Source organism: Pundamilia nyererei, unplaced genomic scaffold (assembly GCF_000239375.1).
Source record: "Pundamilia nyererei isolate P.nyererei 1_Seehausen unplaced genomic scaffold, PunNye1.0 scaffold00172, whole genome shotgun sequence".
Taxonomy (NCBI): Eukaryota; Metazoa; Chordata; class Actinopteri; order Cichliformes; family Cichlidae; genus Pundamilia; species Pundamilia nyererei.
Genome location: NW_005187573.1, coordinates 138,565 through 150,627, shown reverse-complemented (window position 1 = coordinate 150,627; position 12,063 = coordinate 138,565). Strand labels below are relative to the sequence as shown.

The 12,063-nt window shown below is 39.6% G+C and overlaps 1 protein-coding gene across 1 annotated transcript in view; it reads right to left on the bottom strand.

Annotated features, from left to right (window-relative positions):
- The window catches only part of tacr1a (tachykinin receptor 1a), a 52,591-nt gene that overhangs the window by 25,298 nt on the left and 15,230 nt on the right, over window positions 1–12,063 (bottom strand). Inside the window, exon 2 of the mRNA XM_005746060.1 lies at window positions 7,164–7,358. Within this exon, the coding sequence (XP_005746117.1) occupies window positions 7,164–7,358 (195 nt within the window). The remainder of the gene's footprint in view (window positions 1–7,163; window positions 7,359–12,063) is intronic.

Here is a 12,063-nt window from a genome sequence, read left to right as displayed (position 1 = left end):
TATTGTCAATAAATCACCTTCACATCTGAGTAAGTGCTGCATCTGAGTCCTCCTTTCCACTCTTCACACGGCCGCTGCCCCGGACCGTGACAAAGACAGAGGACTGAAGTGAACTACTATGCGAGAACTATTTCTCTCATTGAAATTGATGGCTTCCACAATTTGAACACAGTTCAGCTTTTACATCTCTAGTCTGTCCTACTGGTGTTAGGGAAAAATGTTAAAAGGTTACTTTAATTAAACAATCTTCTTTATATCTGGACATGTTGGAATTGTGTAACTAACTTCATAATATTCATTCTTTTACATTTATATTTTCTGTCAAACTGGGGTCTAACATGGAGGCTACATTAGCTTTAGAAAGCTGCAAATGTAATTTTAATGATTTTGTCCATTTTATATTAAAGAAAACAGTGAATACTCAGTGGCTGATATATAGACTCACGAATCCACACGTTGCATGATTCTGTCATTCTGCACCATTTTGTCTTTGATGAATACACCACAAGATTTTAGAAAATTAACTTACAGTTTGATATTTATGTCCAGTGCTCAGAGCAGAAGTAATTATCTAGTTAATAGTTGTGTAATTCTGGCAGGTGAACCAACTGTGGGTCAGCGTTTAAAACCTCCCCACGTGTTAATATGTTGTGGTTTTTTCCCCATTTTAGATTTCTTTTCACTCAGTTACAGAATGGTAAATGGCCTGTATTTGTATAGCGCTTTACTTGGTCCCTAAGGGCCCCAAAGCGCTTTACACATTCAGTCAACCACCCATTCACGCACGCATTCACACACTGGTGATGGCAAGCTACATTGTAGCCACATCCACCCTGGGGTGCACTGACAGAGGCCGGACACTGGCGCCACCGGGCCCTCTGACCACCACCAGTAGGCAACGGGTGAAGTAAATAACCGAGACTGTCCAAACCGGGGCTCCAACCCGGCAACCTTTGGGCAACCTTTTGATTACAAGACGAACTGCCAAATCTTGAGCCACGGTCAAGATTGTGTTCATTGCAATGGCTGCCGACAAATCACAAAAGAAAATCGGTGTCGATATTCCAGAAATAAAATCATTTGTGTGGCTTAAATGCTCATTGTTGACTGGTTTTTTGCTGCAGACAGGAAGGAAAAAGTCTGTCTGTGACATAATTTCTTGACACACATATTCTCTAAAGGTGTGAATGCTTGTGCTGGTGCTCACAAACACCAGCTACTATCTATGTGTGCTGTTGCTGTTTATATATTGCAGTTATCTGGGCATTATTGACTTAGTATTTCAGCAGCAGTAATAGATAAATGTTGTGGGTTCTGAGGAGAGTCTTATAGCAGAAAGCCGCCAAGATTAAGCAGCATTACACACATAATGGAAATGTCTGATATACACTTAGTGCATATGCTCCTTTATCGGGTCAGTAAAATATTTAACAGGCCTGGTTCTCTCTGTGTTGCCAGATTTTGTATTTTGGTTTTTCTTTGTTTCTGTTCCCCCTGATCTTTGGTTGTTTTACCTTCTGTCTTTGTGGTTGAGGAACTGTAAGCAGCGACCCCAGAACTGTGTATATTTGCAGTAACATGACTCAGGAAAGGTGATTTAGTGCTTCATTTATTATCTCTTGTTGCGGAGGACACACTGAAGCATCTCTTATGAACATGAAGGAGGTAATGCAGTCCCACAATTCATAACATCAATTAATACTCAACAGTAAATCACAAAAAGTGTTGCAAGTCGTGCCACTCTGCTGCTGAGGTTTTGAACCTTCAGCAGCAGGTAACATTAAACCCACAGGTGTACCTTGAACATTGAAAAATTTGAAAAAGCAGTTGCTCCCTAAACCTAATAATTGGTTGGGCTTCAGTCAAGCGTTTATGATAACTGTCAATGAGTCTTTCCTCTGACTGTGAAGGAACTATGGCCCACTTTTCTTTGCACATTTCTTTTAAGTCACACTGGTTTTCAAGCAAGAATAAACCGTTTAAAGTTACACCAAAGCATCTTAATTGGATATAACTCTGGATTTTGACTAGACCACTCCAAAAGATGAATTTTGTTTTGTTTTTTTAGCCATTCATGTGTTTTGGTGTACTACATGTACTTGAGCTGTCAGACATTCTCCCTCAGGATGTTATGGTAGAAAGAAGAACTCTTAATCTCAGCAGATTATCCTGAAGCAGCAAAGCAGACCCAGACCATCACACCACCATGTTTGACTGTTGGTATGATCTCCTTTTTATGAAATGCTATGTTAGTTTTATGCCAGATGTAACGAGACTCAAACCTTCCAAAAAGTTCAACCTTTTGCCAACTATTTTCCCCAAAGTCTTGGGGTTCCTCAAGATGATCGGCAAATGTGAGACAAGCTTTTTTGTTCTTTTTATCTCATGGATACCATTTTTGTCCAGTGAACACTCAGTCTTACTGAGACTGATAATTTCCAAGCATAATTGTGGTTGGTCACAGTTAACTCATAATTTAACAAGACTGGGGCTATTTCACAGGGTGAGGTAGGTTTGAATAGCCGCTTTCCTTTAAAAAGTCTTGATACATGCTCAATCATCCAGGTAAGTAAATCCTAAAAGGTTGATTCTGTTCATCTGGACGTAGCGTTTTCAGTGGGAGAAACGTTTCATCACTTCATCACTGACTTCTTCAGTCTCAGGTGATTGCACGTTTCCCCAACCCTATAAACAGTACATTGCACAATGATACTTGATAATTAGACATCGGAGAAACCAAATAACCTCTGGCTAAATGGATGGCACAACACACACAACACTTTGAATTTACTTGGGTATCATTGACTAATATTATAATTTGCTGATCTACATATGAAAAGTTTACAATAATAGCCATAGCTTCATTAATCATTAAGCATGATCATTAATCAAGTTCAACTTTAGTCACAAAAAGCCCAAATAAATGGCAGGATTTACACTGGATCATCTCTACATGAAGGTAGAGAAGGAAAGAAGATACGACGAACAAATAATCTAGAAATAAATATGAAATCTTTTTTACTTTGACCTTGTGAGAACCTATGGACTAAACACATCTTTTTTTTTTGACTATTTCATTTATTTTTCAGCTTCTGCAATTCCCTGAATGTTTCTACCTGTTTCTCATTTCCCAATCATCGCTATAGTCTTTTCCTTCTTTGACAGATTATCTGTGGTTTTTCTCTTCTCAGTATTTGGTACTTTTGTTGTCATTTGTATTCTCTGTGAAACTTCTTATAGGTTCTTGCTTTGTACTGTATGTGAGTCTGTGCTTGTGTGCCAGTGTTTCCAAATATGATTTCAAATATCCAGTTATTTAAGCTCCTGTTTTGTTGACAAAGCAGCTCTCCAGTCACTAACATTCGTGTATAATCAGTCTCGGCTGGCAGTTTTGTAGCATTACTCTAAAATTCTACACTTCCTACAAACTCAAATGCCATTAAAATACAGCTTCACTGAGATGAAAGCCATCTCCACAAATCAGATTAATGAGCACAGTCGTAGTTCTGAAAAAAAAAAAGCTGGAGGTTTGTTTCTTGCTCGCAGCTGTTTTCCTCCACCTGAGTTGACCACATTCCTAAAGGAGGAGCATTTCCAATGCCAGCACGTTTTACAGTTCATAATGGTTGTTATGGCCTCGTATTTGGGTGTATTTGAGTTTCTCCGACTTGTTAATTTTGTTGATATTTGTAAAGAATAAATAAATAAAATACATTGAATATATAGAGCACTTAGTAGCTGTGTGGTTAGTAAGATGTTCTTTTTGTAGTAGTTTAGAAGCTTAGTAGAGACTCATTTGATCACATTTCCTGCTGCAGAAGTTCACGATTGATTATGGAACTTCTTTTGTTGATATTAACAGACTTCCTCACTGAGATTTGGTTCACACTGTGGAACAGGCCTTTCTAGAAAGAGTGGTCGAGTAACACAGGATGTTATGTCTAGATTTCTACTGGAGCTGCAACATGACACTTACCAGATCGACTCCTTGACAGAGTCATTCTGCTCAGAGGGCCCGAGCAGGCTCTTATTTCTAAGTGATGAATGACGCTTTAGGGAAAGGAAGCTGCAATATATCACCTAACTGACATACAAGCAAAATCAATAAAACCTTACTCAGTGGAGGTCACAGCTGCACTGACAAATTGCACACAGTAATTTATATATACAGGTTAATGTGTGTGTGTGCATGTGTGTCTTTAAATGCATAATAATTAATGAATATGGAATACATTTTTAACACATGGGAACAAATGGATGCATGCCTGTTGTTCAATAGTAGCGTTCATATAAATATAAATACATAAATAAATATATCTATATATAGATATATAGATAGATAACTTTATAGATATATATGGAAGGAAGGTCAGCTGTTTTTTGACTTTTCTTGCTAACAGAGGCAAAAGATTACTGGAGGTAACAGGAGGACAACTCCAGACTGCTTCACTGTCACTAATGACAGGCTCATGTCGTGCAATTTTACAATGCCCAAAACATGCTGTAGCATGTTAAGGGGGAATAGTTTGTAAGCTGTCAGTGAAAGCATGCAGTAACATCTATTAATACCCACCTATGAGACCTTGCATACTAATTCCCACTGACTGCAAAGTCAAAGCGTTGGGCTTTAATCACAAGTGTCATTTACAGTCTTGTTAGCTCAGCTTAGTAACTGTTTTCTCACTCAGCTCCGGCATGTCACTGATTATGGTTTCATTAAAAAAAATAATAAGTGTAGCAGGCACCCCATCATGAACAATGAAATTGCTGTTGTGATGTTCATAATAAGCTATATTTCCATGGAGAAATGTGGGAGAATATGGGGACGGCAGTGGCAGACTGGCACCGAAGCAGAGTAAACATCGCTGCTGATGAGCTGAGAGGGTGCCATCAGTGGGGCTGCGATCAGCCTGTGTTTGTGTGTCATTGTGTGGGTGTTTTTCTGTGTTAACATTTGTAGAATCTACCTGTGTTATTGGCATCATATGTGGTATTGGACAGTCATCCCACTAGGATTACAAGAAGACAAGCAGGAGAAACTGCAGGTCACTGGGGTGGTGTAAAGTGGGGATTCGTCCTTTTTAGATATGCTGTGTTTATCCAGCTTTGGCTAAAGCACCTTCTGAAGTTTGTATAACACAGCAAGGTGTCCGTGTGTGCAGAGAGAAGATTAACAGGCGCATTTGCACAACAATACATTTCTTTGCCTTTTCTTTGATCTCAGATCACGGGGTGAGGGGAAATGCATTTGGAGCACTTCGACAGAAGTGACAGCTTTTGCTGTTTCCTCTGCTCAGGCAATGCATAAATATGGTGTTAAAATGATTCATGTTAATGTTCACTCACTGCCTTGATATGAAAGCTCTTTGGTCCTATTTTAGCAACCAGAGGAAACATGATAATTGGAGGAAAGGGTGCTGACTGGTCATGCCTGAATGAACTCTGCCTGACCAGGCTCACATAGTAGTAGTAAACCATTTGAAGAGCCTGTTTTAACCTTCTTTAACTTGCAGCATCTCTCATCCAAATATCTGCCGCACATCTTGTCAAACCTCTGCAGCACTCACACAGTTTCATATAATACATGATGAGAGTACTCAAATCTGCCAGTGGATAACATCAGGCATTAGTTCAAGCAGACCACAAAGTCAAGCACAGCACCAATCTCAGCAGGTGAGCTCATCTCAACACCAAGCCATTGGCCGGTGGGTCCATCCAATCCAAATCTCAGATAGGGCACAATATTTAAGCTGCTGCACCCTGCCCACAGTTGTTGCTGCCCATCTGCGATCCACTCTGAAACACAAATCCACCCCAGCTCCTCCTTTCATGTTTTTCTGACTTAATATCATTTAGTACTCTGTTTACTACTAGGTTTTTGCAGCTTTTAGTGATATTATTTTTCCGTTTAAATGCTGTTTCACTTAAGGTCCACATCTACTTCTCTAAGGGTGTGTTGTTTGGGTTTTGCCTTCTGTCTTCAGAAGGATAAACACAGTCTGATGCTAAAATATTTTGGCACTAAAGGCTCTTTGAAATCAGCCTAAACTGGAAAATACAGATAATTTAGGGAGCCAGTCAGTAGCCCGGACTTCCAACAGTATGATTAGGATGTGAAAACTTCAGCAGAAAACAATAGTTGCTTCCATCAAACTTCTCCATAAGACAGACTTAAGTAATTAAAAGATATTCAACTAACTAATTAGTTTCCACCATTTAACTAACCAAAACTCCAAAGTTTCTGACCTACACATTTGAAGTGATATTCTTGATTTTTGCATTTATTAGTATTTTAAATTAGCCATTAAAGCATAACTTCATGTTTGTTATTGTATTATTGAGTAAAATACCTATTCCTCTTTTTGCCAATTGTCATAAAACCTAAAAGCAGCCTGGTTTATAAAAATATGACAGTAATAGGCTGTAGCAGTGCATTAAAACTGGTTAAATGTGTAAATGTGTAGTGTCTGCCAGGCAGATGTTTCTTCCAAATGTTCCCCAGTAAAGAGAACATTAATGAAAAGGTGTTTTTGCTGCATGAGAGACAATGACCACTTTTAAATAAAAATCACAGCAAAGTGCTGAAAAGAAGAAAATGAGCTACTGAATATTCAGCAGTATAAGAGAGAAGACTTTGACTCCACATGACTGAATTAGAAACCTCAGGAGTAAAATTTCCTTGAATGCTGGTAATAACTCTATTTTGAATTCTGTGTGACCCTCTGGCTTAACTCTCTTAATCTGTCGCATTTCAGATAACAAAATAAAAAAATAAATCAAGTCCACATTTGACTACTTAAGTTGATGACTGAACAGGCTCTTTCATTTATAGAATTGAGGCTGGCTTTTAGACAAGCTGGAATCAATAGCTCAGCAAGGGCACTTGTCCAAAATGCACCACATGCAGTCAGTCTTCTGTGGTTTAATAAACAGCCAAATGAGGCTGTAGGTTCTGTTTACATTAGGCTTTTGAGTCAGCTTTTCTGTTTTGTTGTCCCACAGGCGGTTTGTCTGAGTGCCGTCACTTGACTTACTTTGAAAGCTTTAATCATTTTCACTGAATACACACAAATTTCACAAACCTCCCAAATTTGTTGTTGATGGGAAAATAATTAGCTAGGCTTGTTGACTTGAATAGCTGCTTGCCAGAGAGACTCACTCACATCTTTTTGAAGTCAAACACAGTGTATTCTGGCCAGTCGATGTAACACACCACACGGCCAGGGACCTCAGCCGTGTTGGAATAGTAGTACTGAGGAAAAGCCAGGAGCAGAGCCAGAACCCAGATCACACCCACCACCACCTTGGTCTCTGTGGAGGACATGCGCTGCTGCAGAGGGTGGATGATGGCCATGTACCTGCAGGGACACAAATGCTTCATGGTTTACATGAAAGAAGAATATAGGACAGAATAAAGAGCTTTACAGATAGAAGATTCTTTTTTTTTAGCATGGGATCACAAGTTATTTAAGTCCTTGACGTGGGCAAAGAGTAAAAACACTCACAGAAATAGAGTTTCTTGAGAGTAACTTGAACATGACCTCTGGGATGTGAATATTCACACGCACTTGCCCACTCAGCACCAGTAAAAACATGACCTTTTTTCTTTCATATTTACAGGTTGAAAATCACATGACATTTTCATTTGTTCAAAAATTATTTGGACTTTGAAGATGATTTTTTTCTGCACGGGATCGTGAAACTATGCTCCCTAGAGAGTAGGGCTGCTACGATTAGTCTACTATTAAAATCGTCGACGACTGGTTTAATAGTCGACGCGTCGTTTGATTCTTTGTATTTACACAAAAGATGCACATGAATAAGTAGTAGGATTTAAGAGTGTAATAACGGACTGAAACAGAAGATGGCAGCACTGCATGTACAAGGATGCCAGCTGCCATTAAACCCCGAAGAAGAAGAAGTAGCTCTGTCCCAGAATTCATAGCGCAGCCCAGCTCAGTTTCCAATAATGGCGGCAGCTGGTTAGTTTTAATGTTACTCTTATTATTCTTTCTGGTTCACAAAATAAAGTTTAACATATTTTCAAGCAAGAATGTAGCTGTGTAAACCTCAAATATCTGCTCAGTTTATCAAGACACCACATATTTTCAAAAGCGCTCCGACATCTGTTACCCACTAGCTCGATAGCTAGCCGGGGGCAAAGCTCACTAGAGCCGGTGAGAACCCCGGACTCCGGGCAAATCGTTTTCAAACCCACCGCTGTCTTTCGCTACTCAGGTTAAACATATATAAGTCACTTAGATAACTTAAAAATTTTATTGTTTGGCTTTTTTTTTGTATTTTATTTATTCCTGAGTAAATCTGTTTGGCTGAGATTAAAGTTATAGTTTTTACACAGCTAAATAAACGTCAAGCAGACAACTGATTATCAGAAGTGTGAGATGCTGGAGAATATACTCCGGTGTCCTGTTATATTTTAGATAGCAAGGAGTTTATTAAACTTCACCGAAACAATCTGCAAATTTCATTAAAATTTAATAAAATGGTAAATGGCCTGTATTTATATAGCGCTTTACTAGTCCCTAAGGACCCCAAAGCGCTTTACATATCCAGTCATCTACCCATTCACACACAGGTGATGGCAAGCTACATTGTAGCCACCTTGGGGCGCACTGACAGAGGCACCGGGCCCTCTGACCACCACCAGTAGGCAACGGGTGAAGTGTCTTGCCCAAGGACACAACAACGAGACTGTCCAAGCCGGGGGTCGAACCGGCAACCTTCCGATTACAAGGCGAACTCCCAACTCTTGAGCCACGATTGCCCCTCAACTAAACTATCATCTTGCCTTTATTTTTAGTTAGCACATACCTTAAACACTTAAAGCTGTAAGCTAATGATAGTTATATAAGAGCAGATGCGTGCTGGTGCAATAAGCTGTACGTTTTACGTCCAATGGATGCATGATCTGATTAGTCGACTAATCGCAAAAATAATCGTTGACTAGTCGACTATCAAAATAATCGTTTGTGGCAGTACTACTAGAGAGACACTGGAATTACAACATAAAAGTGTTTCATAAAATGTGTGAAGGATTCCCATCAGGCTCCCTCAACGTTTCCGTAGTGATTTCACACTGCCATGTTCATGCTCCTCATCAGAGACGAAGAGGTGCAGGAATCACTTAAAATGACCTTGCACATCATTGACACTGAGCTTCATTACAAAGTCCATCTAAAGTCATTTTTCTGTTGGATCTCATTTCTCCTCATTGAAAATACAATACTTCAGGGAGAGAAAGAAATAATTATCAACTCCCCATCAGTTCTTATTTTAAACCTCTGTATAGATTTTTGACTTACATTTATTAGAGATTTGGTTGTATTGACTGAGTTGCACTTTAATTCATGTTTTTCCTGCTAGCTCCATAATCTTGAAGGTATGCTTATCTGGTGAAGTGTTTTCTTTATGGAAGTCATTTCTCAAGGATTTTCAGTTTCAATTACTAAATTCCCACACTATGTGAAAAGCCTATAATGTTGATATTTTTGTTGTACACAGTATAATTTTCGTCTCTTTTCAGAAAAGCTCTCCAGCCAAATGCCATCCTGAGCCAAAGAGGTCTAATTAAAGGCTTAATCCCACTAATAACCCAAATGAATCTGCTAAATGGATATTCTCACTCTAATTATATCAAGCACAAGAGCAGGCTTTTAAAATCAAATGCTCCCTGCAGTCCACTGAAAGAGGGAGATCAGTACCTCGGCTTTACCTTAGCTCTACTTCAAAAGGCTCTGGCAGCCATGTGGCTTTTCCTTCATGTAGGTGAGTCATATTTAAGCTGGTGATGTCAGATTCAAACACAAACCTGCAGAGAACAGTGGTCCGCTTGCCCAAAAGCCCAAATCACCATTATTATCCCTACTGGCATGCAAACTGGACACCAAACTACACTTGCCTTCACCCTCCGCATGTTCTCGAGTTCTTCTCTCGGCCCTTGGTTTTTCTTGAGCTTTTCATGTTCCTTCCTCCTGATGTTGCCCCAATTCAGTATAGCTACATTTATTACTACAACCATCTTCCTCTGCTTGTCTACCACTATCATTTCTGGTTGGTAAGCCATCACCAGTGGGTCGTACTGTATTTGGAAGTCCCACAGGATCTTAGCTTGGTCACTCTCAACCACCCTAGGGGGAGTGTGTCTCATATTGACCTTGGGACTTAGGCCACACTCCGTACAGATGTTCTTGTACACTATGTCAGCCACTTGGTTATGGCGTTCCATGTATGCTTTGCCTGCTAGCATCTTGCACCCTGCTTTTATGTGCTGTATTGTCTCAGGGGCATCTTCACACAGCCTGCACCTGGGGCCTGGTTCTGTTAGATTAATCTTCTCCTGCAGTTACAAAAATAAATAAATAAAAAACACATTCAGACACAGACACACTTCTTTACCCGAAAGTAATTTCATTTTCATGGATTTGCTGGTAGAGATCTTAGCACCCCTGTGTTTCCCTCCCCTTCATTCATATCTTGGTAAACACACCCTTGAGGACTTTGTACTTCAAACATCTGTCTGTAGGCAATATCTGATTCCTCTCAATAGGATTCCCTCTCACAAGGTAGCAGGTAGCTTGGGCAGTAAATGCTGGATTTCATGTCTGACATACACCTCCAGTTATCCACAAATTGAACCTAAAACTGCAATGGCAATGCAGTGGTTCAATATAAACACCATGAACCTGCTGCAGAGTTTTCCTGTAATGTAAGTGATTAAGAATGAGACAGTAAAGGTGATTGATTAATTATTTATTTTATTTTTTTCAGAAATTGTATTTGAATGTAGGCGGTGGTAATTGTATTGTTAATCTATTTCTTGTGGTCCTTCATCTTTTTTTGGTTTACTATTTCTTTTTGCAGCAAATTACGTAAATTTCCATCTGTAGCTGGAAGCTGGATGATGGTAGCAAAGCTTGTGTGTGTTTCTGTATGTGAGAGTTCATTGTGTTTGTGAGATGTAATTTGAAGTATTGCATCTGTTGTTGCCATTATAGACTCTTTGCATACCTGTAAATCCTTCAGCCACCACTCACTCATGCAAAACCAATAGGAGCAGTCCACAGGGACTTCCCTGAATAGAAACCAGTTACCATCCCAGCAGCAGACATCCAAGAAAGTGTCTCAAGTATGATGAGTTGGACAGCACCATTCACACTTACTGGCTAAAGAAACGAACTGCACTCAATGAGCACGACAGCACAAATGAACCAGCTGCTACTGGATGAGATGCGAAATCGCAGAAATGGCAAATGAGGATTGATGAGGATTTCAGGGACGTGGCAACACTAAAGGCCAACTTCAAACCAATTACACAAGTCACCATTAACCTCCTAAGACCCGAACTCTTCCACGACATACATTTTACCTTATTTTTGTTTTTATGAAAAATCAGAGCCACATATGAAGGTATTCATTTAAATTTTGATAGAACAGTAGCAGTATAATGTCCTCGTAAGTGGATATCAGGCCCTTGTAGAGCAAAATTGAGTATTTTGGTCTAAATAACGCACAATGTGATGTCCACATATGTGGACACTACGTCCTAGAAGGTTAAGTGTTGGATTTACCAAGGAGATGCCCTGTCCCATATATTGCTATGCATAGGCACGAATCCCCTCAAAATGGAGAAAAATTAGCCTCCTCATCTACATAGATGACATCTAGCTGTGACCCAGTTTGTGTAATTCTGGTTTAAGTTATATTCTTTGATTTATTGTTTGTCATGGGTTTGGTTCTTTTTATTGTTTTCTGCTTGTGTCATATTTATAGTTCCTAGTTCACTGTCCCTTCCCTGTGTTTTACATTTACAAGGAGTGCAGAATTATTAGGCAAATGAGTATTTTGTCCGTATCATCCTCTTCATGCATGTTGTCTTACTCCAAGCTGTATAAGCTCGAAACAATCAAGCGTTTCATTCAAAATAGTCAACAGGGTCGCAAGAAGTGTGTGGAAAAACCAAGGCGCAAAATAACTGCCCATGAACTGAGAAAAGTCAAGCGTGCAGCTGCCAAGATGCCACTTGCCACCAGTTTGGCCATATTT